The sequence below is a fragment of the Pocillopora damicornis genome, chromosome 2 (assembly GCF_964200805.1).
Source record: "Pocillopora damicornis chromosome 2, jaPocDami1.2, whole genome shotgun sequence".
Classification (NCBI taxonomy): domain Eukaryota; kingdom Metazoa; phylum Cnidaria; class Anthozoa; order Scleractinia; family Pocilloporidae; genus Pocillopora; species Pocillopora damicornis.
Window position 1 is genome coordinate 5,034,574 of NC_142671.1, and position 22,648 is coordinate 5,057,221.

The following is a 22,648-nucleotide window of genomic DNA, read 5'->3' on the forward strand; positions in this document are numbered from 1 at the left end:
GGAGGGTTTTTTTTTCTCTCTTTTTTTCTTTTTTTTTTTTTTTTGGGGGGGGGGGGAGCATAAACATGGCATTATACCAGAGATGGTTCATTATTGCAAGACTTTCCAGCTCAAGGTAATCCGCAGAAGATAAATTAAAGGTGATTAGCCTTTGAATTGTTTTCACTTAAGTTTGGGAACTTTGAAAAAAATCAAGCTGTATTTTTCGAATTCAGTCAGCAATGAACCTCTTTGGTGCACTTTTCTTATATAGATTGCTGTATCTGAAATTGATTAACGACAATTAAACGAACTGATTTTATGCGAATGAGAGTTTTGTGGAAAGCCCTCGTAGAATCCTTTTTCCACTCTTCAGTGCAGCGAAATGATTGACAATTATCGGGTGAGGATGAAAGAGCTACGAACAACGACTTATCATTAGCAGGCAGATCAAATACCATGTACGAGACACAAGCTTACTCGAGGACTAGCTTGAAATGGCAAGGGTTCAAGGAAAAGCTACCGCGTGGACACTGGAAACTAAGATGGCGGACAGGAAACGTAGAAGATAAAAGATGACTTGGTCGTAAGTTAGAGATTAGCGATGGGACAAGATCAAAGCAGTGGCTTTCCAGGTCAGATGGGCCATCCAAATGTTCCTGCTTCCGCACATTCCGTAGGGAAAGTTAAAGATGACGATGGAAAATCGAAATCCAAACAGAGAGCGAAATTGGAAGACATCATGGTCGTGAATGCCCCAACAGGAAAGACAAAGCTTGTTTCCAAAAATGAAGATCACGATATAAGGAAATTGAACGAATTACCTTACTTTCTACCACTGCTGAGAAGCACTGTCAATGTTCCTGCGAGCAGAGACTTAGATTTCTTGGATAAATTCGATTTGCGTCCTTGCTTGTCGTTGTGTTCGCGCTACGAGAAACATTTGAAACAGTGCGCTGAAGCTGTATCGTTTGATCAACATATGCTGTCATCACAGATTCGAGAAATGGATACATACTGTGCCTCAGTTCTACGAAGAGTGAACGACAGATATAAAAGATTGTCTCAGGTAGCGATGCAGATGAAAAAAGTCGAAGAAATGAATACAAATTTGAGGAGAATTGATGCTAATCTTAAGCGCCTTGTTCCAATGATGGAAAGACTAAATAACGTTTTACCCGATGAAGAACGCCTCGAGGAGTTTGCTTTATCTCCATATAGTATACAACGATGATACCGAGACCTATTGTGGCTAAAGGCAACGTACATGTAATTCTAGCCTTTATTTCAGCTTTAAAGCACCTAGCCACCTATCTTTATCTCATTATCTAATGTGCTGTTCCTTGTCCCTTAAACTTTACAGACAAGTTTGAACTCAATTCTGCTACGTTCTATATAATATTATACGGTGAGCTAAGTTACCCATGCAGTTTGATTGCTGTTACAATATATTGGAGTACAGACACGTAGATGACTTCATTAGTCACAGTTTCTGGCTTCTTTATCACATAAAACGAATAGATTCCATGTTGTCCTGCATCTGTAGATCGAAATGTGTTAACCCTTTAACTCCCAGAAGTGATTCACGAGTAGCTTCTTCCTCTAATATCCATGCATTATCCAGCAAAGTTATTAGGTTGGAGTTCTTTTCTAGATAAAACACCAAATTCTCATAACTGATTTCCAAGGAAATGTGTAGCAGTTTAAGGGGAAAATTCTCAATTGGATCTTGGGAGTCAATGGTTGAGAACCAAAAAGTGGCACATGAGGCACAGCTAAGTGTCATTGTTTCTACCACAGTCTGATATCATGTGATCTGTTACCAACAGACACACACCAACATGAAATCTATAATTTTTGTTAAACTGATGCTCCAAGCTCTAGCTCCCAAAAGGGCTGATGACCTGAGGTGAAGACTCAAATGACAATGAGAGGCTTAAAATAGTCGGTTTGTGAATTGAAGAGTGGATCACCTCTGAAGCCTCTTCTTGCTCTGTGGTAAAGTCAACTTAATAGTTATCTGACAACATCTTTTTTTAGCTTCTCTTTGTTTTTTCCTTTGGATATGTGCACCTCTAGTCATTTCATTTTTCACAATGTTTTGAACTCTAAGATACAACCTTCTCCTGGTTCCCATTAAATCTGAAATCTATTTTTTCCATGAAGATTTAATTTTAATGTACAAAAAGGCTACTGTAAGTTTCTAAAGAAACTGGTGCCGGTTGGTGCAGGCATCTTGTTATACTTGGAGGAACTTGATTAAATGTTACTCAAAAGAATCTCTTAATTACTAAACTTCAAACAACAAGAAATAGTACAAAAAGCTTTTGTAGGATATCTACCAAATTTGTGATTCCACTGGGAGGATTACTGGCAGAATTATACTACATATGGGGTATTTTCACACAATAGGATGCATTTGCTAATCTTTATTATAAGATCTTCCAAGAGAGACTCAGCTCGAGACGCTACACAGTTTTATATGCAATTAGTAAGTGCAAGGAAAAACTGTTCAAACTATTTAAATATTCAAGGCACTAAAAACTAATTCTAAATGGGCTGTACAAACATTGATGACTGAGGACCACTGACTGGGGCAGAGAGTGAAAGGAAAATAGAGTTCAGAGGTCAATTTGTAAAATATAAATAAATGCTTTCTTGCTCTCAATTGGTCTCAAAGATCATCGAAGAAAACTAAATAATACATGTATCTCTTGTCTGAGGCTTGACTTTCACGTGATTTCAAGTTGTGAAGCTCAACCATGAAGCTGGCAAAATGAACATGTTTTAGTAATAACTGTATGTGATAAGAATTTTTAACTCCTTGAGAATTTCTTTGACCCTTAATAATGGGGCATAGCTGGGACTACAATTCCCTTGTTTGTCTGAGTTAAATCTTCATTCCTCCTCTGGTGAATTATCAGGGGAGGGAGGAGGGAGGACATAATCTTTAGTGAATTAGAAAAATAGATGTCTTAAATGAGTTAGCCTTTGTTGCAGACAGCCTCTGCCTCTCAATCCAGGTTCAGAATAACACATGGCAGAAATGCAAGCTAAAACGGTTATGCTCTACAGGTTTTGAGGATGATGAAATTCCCCCCTTTTTTTTTCAGTGCATTCTTTTCTGTTGACGACTCCTGTAGATGTCATTCTCAGGTGGTGCAGCAGAACTCTCATCATCACTTTCATGATCAGCCCCAGGTCTTTTGACACCCCGTTTGTTTTGATCAACTTCTATTCCATCTTCACCACCCTCAACACCATTCAGTGGACCCATCTCAGTGTCTGGTAAACCTGCAGTAATTAGAAAGCATTACAGCGTAACATGATGCATCAATCAATTCAAAGCATAAACATACCCCTCCTCTCCCCTGCACATTTGAACTTTTGAAGATTGGTTCCTTTGAATTCCAAGATTTTTTACGATAACTTTTTGTAAAAGGGAAGGAAGTGAATTCTTTACCTTACAACACCTCTGTTTTAAAAGATAAAACAAATTTGCTGTGCTGAACATACTTGAAAATTTGTATTCAAATTTCCCACCCCCAGGTACAGACAACAATCAAATACCCATGGGTTGCCCAAGGGGGGTGGGGGGATATCAACGCTTTGAACTGAGCAGCATGCAACTCACAATACATGCAATGTCTGATTTACGCCACTTGCATGGTAATTTTCCTATGGAGATCTGAGCAAGGAAAATTTGCCTTTATTTTCACATACATCAAAGAAGTTTTTGACTGACTAAAGCAACTAACAGTATAAAGCAAAAAAAAAAGGGAGATATCAAGTGAAGAAAATGTTATCTGAAATTTAACTCAGCAATACCCTCTCATTTGAAACATGTATTACACTGTATCAAGGTCACATAAGCCAAAGTTTTCACCAACCTGAAGGCGCTGGTTCTGGTATTTCAGACTCTAAAGTTAACTGAATGAAGTCATCAACCATTACAAATGGACCCTAAATATAAAACAAAAATAAAGGGTGAGACCAGCTGAGTGGCACAGCTAATTTCTGAGAAAATCACAAAGTGCAGTGACCATGGCAAGTGGCAACAGAAACAAAGGAAGACACAAGGTAAGTAAAGGTCTATTAATTACATTGTCAGGTGATGATCTGTTCAAGAGGGAGTAATCAGAATACCCCAAACCATAAAATGTTTTGACCCAATCTGTAAATTCCCTGGCTGAAAGGCCAACCGAAGACTGACCAGGATGCAATCCACAATCTGAACTTCTCAACAGAATATGGAATCTTGGCCCAAAAGTTAAGCCAGTTTGCAAACCTAATAAATTTTTGAATCCAAAAATCCGCTTAACTTTGACAAAATTCCACAACCAGTGAGTTTTTAAGGCTAGATCCCTGATCTGCTGATCTATTTTGCCTCTTTAGTAAACCATGTATGACAAAGAGGGCACCACTGTTCCTACCAAATTGGTGAGAGGAAAGTGCTCCAGCCCTTAAAGTTAATTAATATAGCACTGGTATTTCTCACAATGTCTACAAAAAGTCATGTCAGATTTTCACAGTGCAACAAAACACCTCCAACATTAAAACAGTGTTGTTGCATTGAAAATAGCCATTTGAAAGTCATTTGTCACTTAAGAAAAATTTCAGACCATGATGAGAATAAAACCTGTTTATAAATTTACTTGAAATTAACATCTGCACAAGGTAACTGTAGTTCCAGGAATGACTACCTCATTCAACCAGACTGACATTTCCCTCAGCCAAACAATTTAATCCTGGACATGTCTTCCTTAATCAAACCATTGTTGACTATGTTGATAATGTAAATTGGCCACCATTAAGTGTTTCAAAGCTGATGTTTCAAGCATTAGCCCTTTCTCAGAGTGAATGGAGGAATTGTGGGTTGTTTGAGCTTTTATATGTAGAAAATAGAGCCATGTTATTGGTGGGAGCATGGTAACAAGAAAAACAAGAATAAAAAAGGTTGAGGCTGGCCAACTGGTCTGCAATACACTACCTGGAAGCAAGATGGGGGAGGTAAAAGAGTCATAAGATGTGCTGCCACGGGTGGAACTGGAAAAACTCCCCCTGGTACTGAGTGAAGCCCAACTGCAAAGCAATAAACATTTATTTGATGAGGTTCAGCATGATATCATGCAAAACCAAATTCACTAATTTTTTAGTGTAGTGTTCAGTTACTTTGAGTTCCTCTCTGAGTTGCAAAAGTTTGAGAACACTGTATATAGATGAGGGGCTTTGAAACTAGGAAGACTTTTAACTCAACATACAATATCCAGTGCAGATGTTGCATTTATCATGTCAACTTCACATGCTATTGTATTATATTGATTGAATATTTTGGCCAATCAGATAATTCATAGTAAGTGTAATGTATATTAATAGGGATTATTCATGTACTGACTATTATTTCATGAGAAAAAACTATTCAAGATAATCACAAAATATATATTGTTTTCCTAGCCCCTAACTGCCCTTCCCCCCACTTCCCCTCATGCATTGCAGGTCACACTGCACCTTGTGTAAGCCATTTAATGACTACATTGTAATAAATTGATCAAAAGATTAAGAGCCGGTCACAAACAATCCTAGTGGAATAACGATACTGAATGGCTGCCATATGTCACTTTGTAATACTGGCTGTGTGCAGGTAGGTATGAATGTCACAGCTTTAATGATCTTGGCTTGTAAAGACCATAATAAAGAGCAATAATACAAATATGGCTAAAAAATAAGCCAGAAGTCCTAAGAGAAACTGAATTTGTTGATGGAGTGCCATTGTGACATGATGCATAACTTAAATGAAAATCCAAATGAGTTGAAAGCCTCTAGAGTCATTCTGCAATATGTGACTTTGTTAATCTAACCACCCCAGTGATTGAATCAAATCAAAATTTGTTGGCCCAAAACTGGATCATGGCAAATTAGAGTTCCACAGACTCATGTAAATAAGACTTCAATTTCATCACAATCCTAAATTTTCAAATTTAAATTAAAGACTTTGAGTAAACTCTTACCAGCTCCTGCAGCTGGTTTAAACGGTGTCATCTGTGATGTGTCTGGCCGAGGATATTTCACCGGTTTTTCTTCATTCTGTTCGCTTTGAGAAGGAACAGAGGACAGCATGCTTGGTGCATTGCCATTCTGTTTTGTTGAGCCCTTAAGTTTAAAATGTTTGAAAATCAAATGTCAGCACTGGACTCAAGATTTTGATCCAACAATCAAAACAAACAGGACATCAACATTTTATTTTGGTTTTCACCCCGACTCCCGAGTTACAAGGTTACTGTAAAATAATTACAAAGTTGATACTTTTTGATGCAGGCACCATAGCAGGAAGAGATTTCTAGGAAAATGACTCTTACCACATAGCCCATTATTTTTAGTTCCAAAGAAGTACAAGGAAAAAGGTCTAAGTATTTATATCTGTCGACAAGCACTGATGTTTCATGGCCTTCCAGTTCCTGTAAAAAGAAAATTTAAAAAATAGACCGTGAGTAAAATTGAAAGAACAACCAGAATCCAGATTTAAATGCATTTGCTTTTGGCTGTGCAAAGTGACATGCAGAAAAGAGCAGAGTACATATTGTAGCTTAAAATAATTACGTAGGTTTCAGATTAAAATTAATTTAACTTCGCTTTCATTGATTTTTGAATGACTTAGGTCTGTCAGATGGTAATCAATGTACTGGGAACAAACAATTTAAGTACATCATTTACATAGTTTTTATAATAATACATGTTTCATGTGCAAGGAAAAGTAAGGAAATACTCATAGGCCCATGAAGTCTGACAGCCGGTAGCCTTAGCTTACCTCTCGATAGATTTCAAGTTTCCTGTTCTCTACTTTTACTAAGCTGGCCAAGTCACCACTTGTGGTTTCGAATTCCAAGAATTTCCCCCAAACTTCACTAACAATGTTTAAATAAACAAATACATCAACTTGAATTTTATTAGAAGTATTGCATTAACAATCTCCCACAAAGTAACTGGAGGGGGGATTTTCACTGCAGTTAAAACTGTGACAAACCTTGCTTTGTCTTTGGGCATGGAACTCAGAACTTTCTCAAACAGTACTCTTGTGTTGTTATCATCTAAAACAAAAAGAGACACATCAAATTGGATAAAACAATCTCATTAGTATGCCCTAAATAACCTTTTCCTTTTGTTAAAAATTGACGTAACACATTCAGCATTATTAATAAAATGTCGTTTTAACTGTTCAACACCCAGAAGTGATTAAAGTGCAGCCTCTCCCTATAATATGCATGGATACACTATTGAGCAAAAGGGTAATGAGAATACTCAAAGTTATCACTAAGTAGAAGTTGCTATCTTAATCTCACACAAATTTCTTGTAACTAATTCACAAGGAAATGTGTAGCAGCTGAAAGAGAGAATTAAGAATCAAATCTTGGGAGTTAAAAAGTTAATTGGAGTGCTTAACTTACCATTTAAATGTGATAGATAATCAACATAAGCCAGTACATAGTCTGTTTCATTCATATATTTCTGAAAAGGAAGCACAGAAATTCAAAGCTTGTGTGAAAAACAATAAAGCAACCTACATGCTGACCAGCATTTGACTGAGCCACACTTTCAATTGGTAATTCATCAGTGTCAAATCAAAACAAAATTTGTCTGCATGCATTTGATTGCCAGCCTTACCTTCAAGCCCAGCTCAAAGATCTTAAATGCCACTGCTTTGTCCTGGAACAAAATTAAAAGCCCAGTTCAGCTAGTAGCAATTAGAAACTTTGCATTTGCTATTGAAATAATTTCACAAATAACTTTTGAATAATGTACTAGGAACAGGACTTACTTTACTGCAGTAGTACTCCATGAGGGCAGCAGATATAAACACCTAACAGCAAATTACCAGACAATCAAAAAAGTGAGTATCCCATGAAACAAATATTGGGACCGGAGGTATTTAAATTATTCAATATAAAATAAAATAACACATCACCTATCTAGATTTAATGTTGGATTGGGAAAAGGTACATGCATGGTTCCCCAGATACTTCAACATTGATCCAAGATTTCTCATTCATGACTGAATTAATTGCTTTTTCTACACCTACATGAAAGTTTGTTCTTGAATCCTCTCTTGCTTTCTTAAAAATTGCTCTGCTTTCTTTGACACTCTCAGACCTTCTTGCAAATTTCATGAATTGAATATAAACCTGGGAGAAAAATATAATAATAATGATAATCCACTGGAAATTCCACTGTTAACTTAACTAGCACTAACACCTTGGTAATTGTTTCAATGGATAATTATAATCTAGCCCAAGATAAAGTTTTTGTCTATCCAGTTTCATCAAAGTACAAATTTGTTTGTTTCTTCAAACACTACCCACTTTTTTTATACTTTGATCTTTCAATTTATTTACTATAATCAGATTAGGGAGATCAAATTAAAACAATACTACCCCTAACCCTACACAAATTATACTCACCAAAGTTGGGTCAATATCCTCAAGTGCTAGGTATTTTTCATAAATTTCCTTTGCCTTCTGGAACTTCATTCTCCCCTATCCAAGCAGAGGAAATACAAAGGAAATAACAGTTCATGACCACCACTACTAGTACTGTGTATTATGGAAATACTGTGTTTTCTCAAACAAGTACCCCTCCTCTGATAAGCACCTTCCCCCAAAATATGTGCCCACCCCAACAAGTACCTCTCACAAATGCCCCGCCCCCCTCCCTCCACTCCCATCTCACCATCCTAAACAGTAGGGATACAAGGAAAACCTGTTTCTATTGCCACTTTATTATAACTATTAGGCTTCAACAACAGCAGAATCAGTCCAAGAGAATAATTAGCAACCCTCTTTACAAAGCACCCACCTATCAATAATTGATCTTTCTCTCTGCTGAAATTTGAAATAAGTGCCTTGCAGGAACTCATTCAAGGACTTATAGTGGTTTTTCTAAAAGTCATATTGTCAAGTAACTTTTTTTTTTTACCTCTTCAAAGTCAGCATATGCAAAATACAATAGCATGCTGTGTTTCATGATCCCTGTGATGGCTCTTTCATACATGGCAGCAGTCTCATCTCCAAGTACTTTAGATCCCTGCATGTCCTGTAATTCCAAAAACATAAATTACAGAGAAATTAATTGATGCTTCAAAGGTAAAAACAAATAATGTCAAATCAGCATTTTAAATTAACTGGTTTAACAACAAATTTAGAGAAAATTCTGTAAGTAGGGAGATAAAAAATGGGAATTAAGAGAAAAACCAAGAATTTCAGGAGTACACTGTGAGCAAAGAATAACCAGTCAAGCCCCAAGTCAGAGCAGTTTACTTGAACTAATATTAAATGAAAACTTGTCTTTCTATAGTTTGACCAAACCCTTCATCCCACCCAAAGCCAAGTTTCAGACCTGCAAGCTTCAAGTGACCGCAGGATAGCTAACCTAGAGGGGATATGAACATCATCAATTGGATAAGTTTGATATGAAGAAAACTCCAAAACAATGGAGGAAATAAAGTCAATTTACCCCCTTGTCCATCAACTTCTGACTGACTTTTTCCAAGTACAATGATGCCTCACACCAGATGTTTGGATGAAACCCCATTGTCTGCAAGCACTGTTCATATGAATACACAACTGCAAAAGCACAGAGTGACACCATGTCAATAAGCATTAAGGAATGAAAACAGTACCATTTCCTTAGTCAAGCTGGGACACTACTGAAGCTAATAAATATACATGCCAACTAACTCTCACATCTCATTCAGGAGTCCCATGCCAACAGAATGAAATCACCAGTCTCATAAACCTGGCACTACCTGTACATTGTGCCAGCAAATAAGAGTTTTAAGTCCAATGGCTTGTAGCCAGGATCAGGTTTGGTAAATAATTACAGCAATTTCAAATACACAACACTTTCCAAATACACCTTCTTTCTCAATTTGAAAAGGTTTTTAGCTAACCAAGGTATGCCTGTCACACAAAGCTAAAAAGACTAATTTCACCCACCAAAATTGGCAGTCAGAAGAGAAGTTCAAGAGAGATTTTTTTGTTCTACCAGCAATATTCTGTTGTTTATTTTTCGGCCAAAAAATGCCGAAAAATGTTAGAAAAATGCAGTTGACTAGATTCTGTTTGTTATGTACAATCCAATCAAAGATAATAACTATACCAAATGTTTCTTCTCTGGCGAGGTATGTAGGAGAAGGTTCATGATAGCAAGCTAGCGTTTCCACTACAGTGGTAGAGATAAAGTTAACTGTAACCCTATATCATTTACAGAATCACTTTTAAGTATTACCTCTCTTAGTAAGAAGGGCAGTGTCTTCTGTCCTCAGTGGGTTACTCTTTTCCCAAGCAATATACTTCTTCCATATTTGTAGCTGGCCATTGAATAAAAAAAAAATGAAAATCACTCTTACTGCCAATCAATTGTTACAGTTATGTTGAATCAAAAGAAGTTGTAATTTGTAAAGGTTGAAGTCAAAGATATATCCAAGAAAAACCAAGATCCCAACAATTTATCTATACCAGTACCTGTTTAATTTCATCAGCAGTTCCCTGAACAGGAACTGAAGGGTTTCCTCTGACCAGTCCTCTGGTGATGGCTTCATACTCCTGGAAAGAAAGGAAATTCATTCAGACCAAGAAAATGTTTGCTCCCTTGGGACTGGAAAAAAAAAAAGAGGTTGAAAACTTTCAGTTTGTATTTCCATTTGCTGCAGTTAAATTACCACAATTTAAAGAAATTAAAGAAAATACAAGTCAACCTGATTTGAAATCATTCATACCTGAAATCCATTTTACAGGAACTGGAGCAGACCGGAGAGGGAGGCTTCAATTCCAAACCAAGTTTGTACTGGAAGTTATATCCCTTAAATCTGTACTTTATGTATTTTATACAATATTATCATCAATATTCATGTTTTCCTTTAACTTAATGCTACTTTACGAAGGTAGTTGTTTACCTTTGAAACTCTTCTGGCATTCATGTAATCTCTTGTTTTATCATCAATCAGTTTCTTTGCTAACAGCTTGTTTACACTCTGAAATGTAGACAAGATTGTGTGGTTGTAAAATTTACAGTAAATTTCTAAAACGTGTATGTATTCTATTGTGCATTTAGAACTTAGATGTCAACATAAAAATGTTTCTCTTTCTTATGGATAATAACTAGGAATACTGATTTAAAAAAACACAGACAGATGACTAGCTCATAAAATGAAGACCAAAGGTTCAGACAATACTTTTAATCGATAAAAATCATACTTACTTGTTCAAAAGCATTATATTCCCTCCAAAGTGCCTCCAAATTAATGATAGGAGTCACCACAGCTCTCTATAAAGAAAAGCATTCAATTTGATAGTGATACTTGAAAAGGTGTTCTTTTATTCTTGGAAAGTGTCAGTATCAAGAATGAAAGCTCCCAATTGACTGTTATGACAGCAGTGAAGTGTTACATAAGTTACCTGATAAACTTTTCTAATGTTGATTATCTTGCGGTTTTCTGCATAACTGCCAACTGCTTCACTGAAATTAAAACAATTGGAAGAATGCATTTACAAATTTTAAGCACTTAATATAAGCCAAAATAAGACAAAGTGAAAAAGAAGCCATGTGCCTAGTAACTTGTCTATTAATTATATACCTACCCTGACTTCAAAAAATTGACATAATCCAACCAAATCTATGAAAAAAGTGACAAATCAAAACCAAAACAATTATCAGATAGATAGAAAGAAAAATCCATGCACAACTTCCTTTGTATTTAATAAAATTATGATGTTACTCCCCTAAACAAATGAAAAAAATGTATTAAGCTGTTTCACTTTTGTGCACGTGTGCGTTTAGCCTACATGTGCATATGAAAACTGCTGGAATATCTATCATGGTTTTGATTGACAGAAACATGCCTGTTCATGTCAAAATATACCATTTATAGGAAAATAACAAGAAAAAAAAAAAAAGCACACGTTTTCATTTGTTTTGCTTTGTGCATAAATTATGTGTAATTAACCTGCACATGGAATTTGAGTTTTGAGTTCACAAAGACATGTTTTTTGGAAAAAGTTCTGTTTATTGTACAGATACTGCTATTCTTTACTGAGATAGATTAAACATTCAACATACCCTAGACAAACATATTATCAATAAAACAACCAGGTAAAAAAAAATCAATATAAGATGTATTGCAATATTATATCGACTGACTTGGTAAGAGTTGAAGTCTACTCCAACTTTATCCAGGGCAAATTCATAAGCTTGCTGCATTTTATCTCTGTAAAGTAAAGACCACACCTTTAGCACAAAGGGCTCTACCAGCTGAGGCTGAAAATGTACTGATTAGCAAGAAAAAGAAGGAATACAATGTACTAGCAACAGCAAAACCTTTAATATGTAGATTTCCAATGAAAAGTGAAATTCTGCATAAAGCAAACACTGGCTCAATAATTAGTCTCACAACTTTCCTCCTTAATACTGGAGTTGACAATATTATTAATCTATCCCACTGTTGGTTGAAAATGGAGTGAGGAGTCATAGCCAGGTGCAAGGGATCACGCAATGAGATTTAAGGTTAAAGATTAAAAATCCCAACAATGAAAAATTAAAAGACAGTTCAAAGAAAACAGGAGTGGAACTGGTGATGAGCTATTGACAAGATGGAAAGAGGTTAATTATATGGTGGAGCTTTGTTAATTCAGGACAGATGTCTGGTCCTGCACTTCTTAACCCTTCCACCACTTCCTTTTAGAGCACATTTGTTGTTATTTACCAACACCTCAAGTGTAACTCAAGCTAGCCTGTGTCTTGAGCTTGTTTCTCAGGGCAGTTTTAGTTCATGCACACAGGGTTCTACTGGACTGCTGAGTAACAAGTTCAGTGTTGGCTACATCCTCTCCTGTTTGTTTGTGATTAACTATCACTTTTAACAAAGAAAACTAACCCATTCTTCCCTCATCCACCCAAAAGGCCCTAAATTCCTTTGATGGTTTTTCCCAAGACTACCAGTAAAACAAGCAACTCTTGCTCTAAAGCAAATTTAATAATACTCTTCCTGGATTTTCTTTGTAATTTCACCAAAACTCAAGTCCTTCTTGTTTGGAAAGAAATTGAACATGAAAATTATTTTGAATTCCCTGTTTGATATTTAAAATCATTTCTGCCCATCCTTTGAGTATCTATCACTCTCCATATATAACACTGACTGACTGCTCCTAATGGTTAGAGTTATTTGGAATCAAATGCAGAAGTTCTATGGATTTAAATTAAATCCATAGAATCTCAGCAGTTGATTCCATCTAACTTCTCCTTCCGGTAATACTGCTAAATTATTCATTAAGATCATGAGAATAAAGAAATTAATCACGAACCTAAGATGCTTTAATTGATAGATGAACTCTTCATGTCAGTACCAAAGGAAAAGTGGAGAGAAGGGTTTTGGGAAATATGGTTACTGATGTTATGGTGTAAAGGGTTATTTCCTTTAGCTTCAACCAAATAAAAATTTCTTTAATGAAATTGAAATGCATGCCTACCTAAAATTTTGAAGAGAGCTTTTAGTCTCCTTTACATATGACAGGTAACACTTCCAGAGATCAATGTTTAACACCTTGATCAAGCATTTCTGGAAGAGCTGAAATAACAAGAGTCAAGAGAAAACAGGTGTAATAAATAAGAAAAGGCCAGCTTACTGAGTTATCTATGCAAACAATTATTGATATTTGAAATATCTCACAGAATCATTTTTTCCTAACTGGCTCAATAGAGCTAGAAGTAACTGACACTTCAAAGGTATACATCAACATAATGGTGTCTTTCCAACAAAAATCTCAGTTGAAATCATCACAACACGCAGCTTTATAAAGGAATACAATACAACATCACCCATCTTATAGTCCCAGATGGATGCCTCCACTGCTGAACAAATTGTTGTTTACCACTACAAAAATGATTTGAAATATGAAGTTCCCTGCACAGAATGCACAAAAACTGAACAAATTTAGGCTATCTTAGAAGTTTGTTTGAATTTTTTGCGAGGCACAAGTATGGATTGTATGATATCATATGTCATGTCTTATCATAATCAAAAGTAGCTCTTTTATTTCCATGAGCACCAAGGAGATAACACAAATTGTAGTGGTCACCGTTAAATGCCATACAATCCAAGATAGGGGTGAACAAAACATTCCAGCTTCAAATAAAATAAGTCATCTATTTCAATTTTCTATTGCTGTAAACAATTCATTTCTACTTGTGCAGACAAATTTTAAATTGGGTTCAAATCCCATACAGGCCTGAATTTTTTTTCAGGCCCTTCTTCCACTACTGCTCAAGTAGTGTTCATTACTGCAAGGATCAAATTTTAACTGTGAGGATTATTTTTTTATTCTATCAATATGTTCTAACAGTGGAGGTCTCCTTTCACACTTTAACTCCCAAGATCTCATTAGTAGTTCTCCTTACTGTCTACCATAAAAATTCTCATGATGTCAGTTCTAAATCCCCTATTTGATATTTTGTCCTAATGGCTTTTTTCTCATCACTTGTCTGCTTTAAAATACATTACCATTATAAGGAGAACTACTGTCTTGATCAGTTAGTTGAAGACTTAAAAGTTAGGTCCCCCTTCCCTCAAGTTCTTAAATGCCCCTTTCCACATCCTCCCGGTAATCAAAACCTGAAGCAGATTTAGCGTTGACTGAGTACAGCGGAATGAGAATGAAGTTTTCCCATATTTCACAGGTTGTAAAACAAAGAAATTTATCACTGCCATTGGAATCAACCACAACTGATAATTAAGAAGAAAAAGGGTGATTTGCATTTCAGATCTCTACAAAGTACTATGATTACCAGTTGAGTAAGGCATGGACAAGGTTTGGCAAAGGTTTTGACCATAAAATAATGGTGTTGTCACAGGCAACCTCTGGCCCTAGCTCATTTTCAATGGTTAACCAAGTCTCAAAAGCCTGCCAAAAGAAGTCAATCAACTTGTTGCCATTGGAAATGGTGCCAGTTGCCTGTGACAACACCACAATTTTATAGTCAAAATGTGGTCACCAAACTTGCGTTTCATCTTGTTCAACTGAAAATCATATTAACTCCTTCAAAGCCAAGAACATTAACCTGTCTCAGTTAAGTCTATCAAAAAAAGATTATCTTAGTACCTTTTCTACTTGTTCATAGTTCTTATGTTTCATCTGAAAGAAAATCAACCATGAAGACTTCACTCAAAACATTCTTAAACTAATTTGACAAAATAAGATGTGCACATCTCCATATTGATACTAAGTGATCTAACCAAACTTGAGTAACATTCTCTTACCCAAAATCAAATTAAGAATACTTTGGACAGTACAAATGCTAAACAATGGCACAATGCATTTCCTATTGCCAATTTTGACACAAAGAGCTAATATGAAGACTTTTACAGATGTTTGACATGGACAAATTTATCTTGTTCCAAACCAGTTTCAGCTTTGAGAGCAGGGACCTGTTTCTTGAAGGTCCCAGTAACTTATTTAATGGGTCTGTATAGCTGTTCTGTCTTCATTCACGAATGGGGTTTCAAAAGCTTTGAAATTTGTACAATAAAACTTTCAGCCAAAGAAACAAAATGTATTTCTTAGGGGACTAGAACCTGCTCCTCTTTTCTTTAAATTTTCATTTTCATGGTTTCAGGCCTGTTAAGCCACCAGGACTTTCGAGAAACAGGCCCCATGCACATAAAAAAATGGTTTCAAAATACATTTCTCACTAGTACCCTTGATAGGGGAAAAATACAGGAACTGATGCAGACTGACCCTTAAAAATCAAGATATTCAGCCATTATATGCTGCAGTTTAAAACATTCAAAGGATCTCTTGGAATAGTGTCAAGGATTGTTTGAAGTAAATATTAAATGTTTTTCTGTTAGCCATCAACCCTCTTGACACTTCTCAAATTCATGTTTAAATCAAACCCTTGGATATATTAAAACTGATTCAAAAGAAGGTTTTGCCAAACAACAGTTAAACTTTGTGTTTATATTCAGCCTTCATTGTTTGGGGACTATTCTTCATTATTCTTGGCAAGGAAGAGACAAGTGACAGCGCTCAAGTGAAGTTTGGAGGCACCTTAATTTTGGCATGGAAAAGGGCATCAGTTCTTCACTGCAAGAGTATCAAACTTACAACCAACTAATTTCCGCTTCTCTTACATAACAGTTTGGCTTCAAATGGAACTAAGATTTACTAGGTAGCCAATATGCTTTACAAGCACACCACTGCACACAATTTGTGCAAAGGGAGCAAGGAGGTAAATTAACACTATAATTTGTTTTAAGCATACAAGAATTGGGGTTTTAGCAACAAACCAATATGGAAGAATCTGTTTCCACTTGGTTAACCTCTGTCCCCCATTCCATCACAGCCCCCTCCCTTATATGAGTAGTGGAAAAAAATACCCCTGATGGAGGGAAGGGGGGCAAGATGAAGAACAACTTAGATTTGTCCACCTTGAAATTAGTCAAGATTTTTAAAAACACAGCAGTCTAGGTTAATAATTATGTTTGAAAAGTGTAATTATCCTAGTTAATAACCCCAATATTCTGCACTTTCAACTCTTTCCAAAATAGAAAACTGAATTTGCCTTCTTAAATATAAATCAGAAGCTTGTCAAATTGGTAATGGAAAAAAAGTCTTAAGAGTTCACACATTCCATTTCTTGATTTATGTTTGTCATTGTGGGAGGTTCCAGTACCATAAATAATTGTTTGGTGTTGGAGTCATCCAAGCTGAGTAAGTTGGTAATAAAAAAAGGTCTTAAAACTGATGCCATTGAGGTTGAGTGGTTGGAAGAGGAGGATAGAGCATGAGGTTAAATTATCAAGTCTTGAGTATTTCAACAGATCAACAGATGCTACCTTCAAAATCTTAACACAGAGTGATTTCAAAGGCATGACAATCAAGAAAAAAAGAATTGAAAATATAGGAAATAGACCATTAAATAAAGCAGAAAATGGTGAAGGAGGATGGTTAAAATGGCCAACTGGCTTCTTTTCTCTTTTACAGCCGACCTCACCCTGTGCTAGGCACTGCACACACACCCCCCCCCCTTCTAACACTAGTTACAATGGCTGCTTTTACATCTGTGGACACAACACTTGAAACTATGAATTTAAATCACTGCAAGTCACCAATGTGAAATTTCTTTCTTCCCTCCATAGGATAAAAAGACCATAACTTGAATTAGGGCAAGACATGTACACCAGAATACCAGGAGGAACTTATGTACTTTTAAACTAATTATTATCACTTTGAAGGGCGATGCATTTTGCAGGCTAAAACGGAGATTTCAGACTGTTTAGTAGTCATTTTTTTCTTCAGTTTTTATTTTATTGTCCTCCAAAGTGATGATAATTGTAATACAGTATATGTCCTAGAGTATAAACCTGTTATGTGCCCTTCCAAGAGTATTTTAACCCTCACCCAAAACTAGTTATGCCTGCAAACATAAACTCTACTTTTCTAATCCACAAACAGGTTGTAAATCCTCTAATCAGGGAGAAAAAGGTTGATATCCCATGGCTCTTCATTGATTCTAAGAAACAAGGGGAAAATAAACTAAAGAGGGGAAAGGGAGAAAATGAAGAAGACTGAACAGGAACAAGATAATAAATTGAGCCCTTTCAACAAACCATAGTCCTTGGGGGTGTGAACTGTATTTAAAGAGGAACAGTCACAAGAGGATGGTTTTGTAAGCCAACTGTGACGGATCATCTAAGCGCAGTAATGAAGTGGAAACTGTCTCCACCTATATCAATATGTAACGATCACCTGGATTCAATTGAACATTTTATGTATGGGCACAAACTGGAAACTATACCAACACTTTTGACCACCAGATTAACCTCTGGACAGAAACAATGCAATATTATTTCTTCAGTTGTAAAAATTTTGGTATTTTTTTTGTTTCTTAGGGGGTTAAATTTCTCTTTTTATCCCATCAACAAAGTACTCTCAAGTTTTGGACCATGCCTTAGTATCCTCCTGGTGGAGAGTAAAATTTTGTGCTTATTGGCATTGAACCAGCTACAATATTATGGACAGCCCCGGAAATGGTTTTACTGCATTTAAGTGGCACGTGATATTTCTTTGGTTGATATGGATACTTTACAAAAAAAATTATAATATTTTTAAAATGGTCTCAGAAACAAATTCTACTCTAAAATGAAGAGGAATTTGGACGGTTTAAATATGGAAATAACAACTGAGATATCTAAAAAAAGAACCCCAGAGGATACTACGTTAAGTAAATGACACTTGAGGCAAATAAAGAGACTGCACACAAATGCAAACACAACACAAACATTTTTGAGAGTCAAATCTCTGTTTAGTCTGAAAAAGGACACAGTATTGAAAAAGCCCATTTATTTCGCTCTTAAACAGAGCAAACAAACATAGCATTTCACTTTAAATAGAGATATCAACCAAGAACCTTTATTCTGTGGCAATTGTGCCAACAGTTAGGTGACCTTTTGTGCCTACCTTTAACCTCCCTTATTTATGGTCACGTCATATATCTTATGATATAAATCAAGCTTTTGCACAATTGTAACCCTAGTCAAATAATTTTGTCCTGCACTATGAGCAGACACTACTTCCTTAGAGTTCCTGTACAAACTGCTAGTAATTCTTTGGGCAAAAAAATCACCTAAATTTGTGGCAAAATTACTAGCAATTTACACAAGTTATCTCTGGTTGCCCAAAAATTAGGCTCAAAATCACAGTGCAATATGTTAACACTACATCACAGGGTCTGCAGAGACTAAGAATGGATTTATAGACACAAGTGCACCAGATACCAAGATCTGAATTTGTAAGAGAGAGACTAGTAAAATTATTTTCAGAGCTAACAAATCTTAAAGAAACTACAAATTCTAAAAACCTCTTGCTCAATGTATAATCTCCAGTAACGACCAGCATTAGGGAATCGTCTTACAAGCTTTTCACACAGAACTCTAGATGTTTCCAAAGGAGTATTCTAAAGCAAATAAAACAGAAAAAATATTTGCTCTTAACACAGAATTAACTCAAACATCTCTGTTGTATTATCAGTTCTAATGATACATACATGGAAATTAATGATGAAAAAATTAAAAATAATAATAATAAAACTTGAGAACCTACAGTTTAAAAGAATTGAACTGATTAATCCAAAGTGACTTTTCACATTCAACAGCAAAAACAGTGATAAAAAGTTTTAAACTAACAAATTGAGAAAATTATTTTTAAGAACTTTTTTGTATTTAAGATAAAAACCAATAAAATTTCAAAGTTTAAAGGGAAACTGAAGCTCTAAATTTTAACCATTTTAAAATTGCGGCTTACAGCTTAAATATAAATGTTCAAAAGCTTTTTTCAGTCTTTGGTTTGAACCTCTCTTTGAAAAAATATTTTTTTACCCAGCAGTACCATGGCTCAGAAAATCAATGTCAGTGGTTAATATCAGTCACTGATATGGAAGAAAGATCAGAACCCTTAGACACTGTTGCCTCAAAACTTGCATTCAGTAGGTTTATTGAAGTTGTGTGGCTTCTTATAATGATTAAAATAAAAAGGGGAATGATAAGGCATGTTTCTCACACTGAGAAAATGTTTGGCTTCAGGCTGGGTTTGGATGGCTGAGGATGTCATAAATCAATCAGTGGATATGTCTGTGTTGTTTATTTAGCCATCTCTTGACTTCCCATGAACGGTTTTGTATGGTCATATACTTTCTAATTTCTTTTCTCTAGTCATCACACTTTAAATATTCCATACTTTCATATATGGAAGTTGTTTGGAAACCTTATCAGCCCAGTAGTCTGTTGGCAAGAGATCTATGGAAAAACTCAACATGGTTGTACACAATCCTACGTACAGTCAGTTAGCAAGTCATCAAATCACACAATTGAGTTGTCTCGTTTATTTATGTAAAGAGATGTGTTTGTGTGTATAGTATGCCTATGTACTTTTTTGCAAACACAGTGTGAACTTTTTTCAGAGTTAGAATTAATGTCATTTTGAGAAAGAGATGGATGGTGTTTTCAGGCTTTCTTCAATTTAGTTTCTAACCATCAGTAATTTACTTATGGTGTATTTCACAGAATATGTATGAGTGAAGTCACACCAAAATCTTCAAAAGAAAATAGCTGGCAAAAATTTCTCAGGTAAATTACAAAGCACCTCATTATAAACAATAACTCAAGTTTGAAATTATTTGAACACCTGCAAAGTACAAGCCAAAGGAGGACGCCATCCCCAAAATATTTTCCTGAAGACCAACAACAAATCCTCAGCTATCATCTCAAAACTGTCACCGTACAGAAGCAAAAAGAGGATTTACATGTGTATTATGAAAACACTCAATTGACCTTAGTATCATTTATCAGGGGACTCAAATTATAATTTACCATAACTTTTCACTGTGTGGCAGGAATGTCTGTATTTTATGTGTTTTAGTTAGACCTGTGAGTGAAAGGAATAAAACTGCCTATGTCTTTTGCCAGTTTCTTGCCTATGTAGGCCAATCAGCTCTTGACAACAAAAGCATTTGTCTGCCAAAAAAATAGCTTCAAAATGTCTGCTGTAAAGACATTGATCATTCAGTGTTTCCAATTCTTGTAGAATGATCAATCACAGCTTCTGTTTCTTCAATGTCTTCTTCCAAGTTGACCAGTTCTTTGCCTGAAGAGTAATTAGGCTCACACTAGAAGGGCGACAAATCACTTATACTTGCAAAATAAAGACCATTAAATGTAATGTATACACTTATATATGCACCTTTTGCAAGAAAGAGAAATGTTTCATTTCCCCATCATTCAACTGCTGCTAATCATTTCGAGCCCATGCTTTTACAACCACAAAAGCAGTAAAAAGGCAACCCCATATCAACTTTACTTGTAAATAATAGGTGAATAAAAATAAAAACCAAGACTTTATCTTGTTCCACTAAATCTACCTAGAAATGAACTCAGAAAAAAAATACAACTTAAGGCTTCAGTTCCCCTTTAAGTTACATCATCATCAGGCTAAATGATGGTGAAGATATAAGTATTTATTCGTGTTAATCACAAACAATAGTTCAATCAAAGGAGGAATAAAAATGATAGAAATGTTCCTTAGACAGAGAGTTTCAGATGGATGATGTCAGTCTGCATGTTTTAACTTCCATACCATTAAAAAATAATCTCACAAATGAAGCAATCTAACTTCTTTAGCACCTTCCAAGAATTCTGAAAGGAAGCCATTTTGCATACATAATCATGTAGTTTAATGACTACATGATTTGACTCAGGAAAAGATGTGAAATACGGTACTTTCAAATTAAATCTTACAAAAACTAAAACTTGGTTTGGCAATTATTTTACATTATCAGCCTTGCCTTTTTCCTTCAATATTAGAAAATTTCGGGCAGTTCTACATCTGGGTTACAGCTAATGTAATAACAATAAATAATTCGCATCCTTGCAACAAGTTTTTAGCGCTGATTTGTTTAAAAAAATCCTGTTTTTACCTGTGCCTCTCTTATTAGTACTCCCCATGATTCTGTGTCGTAAGGATGATGTTGTAGCCGCAGTTCTGCTTTAATTCCGCGTTCAGTTGTGCTCCAAAATGTGACACCTCCATCCTTGACAAGCAAAACCAATTTCATCGATTAGGAAAAGCTCAAATTTAAAATTAACATACAAACTGAACAACAAAAAAACGGCTAATTTCAAACAAAAAAATTATTCAAATGCTCATAATAAGTTGAATTGATAATTCTCAGCGGACACTGATTAAGAAACAGAAATGTATCGGCCACTGAGCTACGTCAAATCAACAGATCTCTGGGAAACAGATTTCCCAGCTTGCAAAATATGCCTTGGCAGTTAAATTTACCCTGAAGTTTACTTAATTTAACAAAACTCGGTGAAGCTTGGAAGGTACTTTGCTCATCACTTTCTTATTAAGCTCTTAACTACGACAACTTTGCCCCAAAATTGAATTTCTGTGCGGGTTTACCTTGATATGATCAGAGCTCATACGCCTTTCTACTGCACCATTACCAACTACCTGTCCCGCTGCTTGCATCATTTTACGCTCCAACAGTGATTTGAAACATTTCCTTAAACCTATATGGATAGAGTGGAAAGCCCTATAACTAAGTCACCACACGACTAAGAGGTAAAGCGAGGAATCAGAAACACAATTTAGGAAGACATGGTGGAACGCGTGGTGGTGAGCTATCATGTAAGCGAGCAAGGAATGATGGGAGTGTGAGACCCAGCCCTACTCGATCATAATTTGCTTTCTTTCTTAATTAAGTTTTGCATTTCCAACCAATCTACTAGAGAGGGATTTTCCTCGAGTATAAAATTTTCTAACGCTGTACCCAAGGAGGATAACTCACTCATCACAGTCATGATAAGGTTACCTCAACACTTAGAAGCAGTAAAATCGATCTAAGTATTGCCCGACTTCACAAGTTTTGGATTGTGCGAAAGTAGCCATACTAGTATGCCCATTGGGACGAAATGATGTAGGCTCCCGAATAATTAATATTTATTCACCAAAGTGGAGGTCAAGAGCGCCTGTTATTCACTTCCGAATTAAACAATCAACGCGCAGGAAAAGCACTATTCACTTGTGTGGCATGTACTAGCTAACAACTCTTATAACTCTTGATA

At 35.8% G+C, this 22,648-nt stretch overlaps 2 protein-coding genes across 2 annotated transcripts; one reads left to right on the forward strand and one right to left on the reverse strand.

Annotated features, from left to right (window-relative positions):
• Window positions 1-49: 49 nt before the first annotated feature.
• LOC113673414 (BLOC-1-related complex subunit 5) lies at window positions 50-2,647 on the forward strand. The gene has a single exon (XM_027189810.2). The coding sequence runs from the start codon at window positions 584-586 to the stop codon at window positions 1,211-1,213; it is 630 nt and encodes a 209-aa protein (XP_027045611.2). The 5' UTR covers window positions 50-583; the 3' UTR covers window positions 1,214-2,647.
• On the reverse strand, window positions 2,394-22,213 carry LOC113673413 (cleavage stimulation factor subunit 3). The gene is made up of 26 exons (XM_027189809.2): window positions 21,984-22,213; window positions 21,493-21,606; window positions 18,883-18,978; window positions 15,123-15,155; window positions 13,494-13,591; window positions 12,169-12,235; window positions 11,610-11,644; window positions 11,427-11,487; window positions 11,230-11,295; window positions 10,925-11,002; window positions 10,494-10,574; window positions 10,258-10,339; window positions 9,484-9,593; window positions 8,947-9,063; window positions 8,433-8,507; window positions 8,055-8,156; window positions 7,793-7,834; window positions 7,639-7,680; window positions 7,422-7,482; window positions 7,001-7,064; window positions 6,785-6,881; window positions 6,336-6,434; window positions 5,988-6,129; window positions 4,970-5,061; window positions 3,870-3,942; window positions 2,394-3,273 (listed from the first exon to the last, which is right to left on the reverse strand). The coding sequence occupies exons 1-26, from the start codon at window positions 22,053-22,055 to the stop codon at window positions 3,089-3,091; spliced, it is 2,184 nt and encodes a 727-aa protein (XP_027045610.2). The 5' UTR covers window positions 22,056-22,213; the 3' UTR covers window positions 2,394-3,088.
• Window positions 22,214-22,648: the final 435 nt, after the last annotated feature.

Excerpts from the sequence above, each read along its gene's own strand:
- LOC113673413 (XM_027189809.2), bottom strand. The coding sequence starts at position 22,055 with ATGATGCAAGCAGCGGGACAGGTAGTTGGTAATGGTGCAGTAGAAAGG. Across the intron at positions 9,064-9,483 it reads AGAAGTTGATGGACAAGGGG|GACATGCAGGGATCTAAAGT; the intron begins GTAAATTGACTT and ends TTGGAATTACAG. Across the intron at positions 7,835-8,054 it reads ATTCAAGAACAAACTTTCAT|GTGTTTATATCTGCTGCCCT; the intron begins GTAGGTGTAGAA and ends ATTTGCTGTTAG.
- LOC113673414 (XM_027189810.2), top strand. The coding sequence starts at position 584 with ATGGGACAAGATCAAAGCAGTGGCTTTCCAGGTCAGATGGGCCATCCA.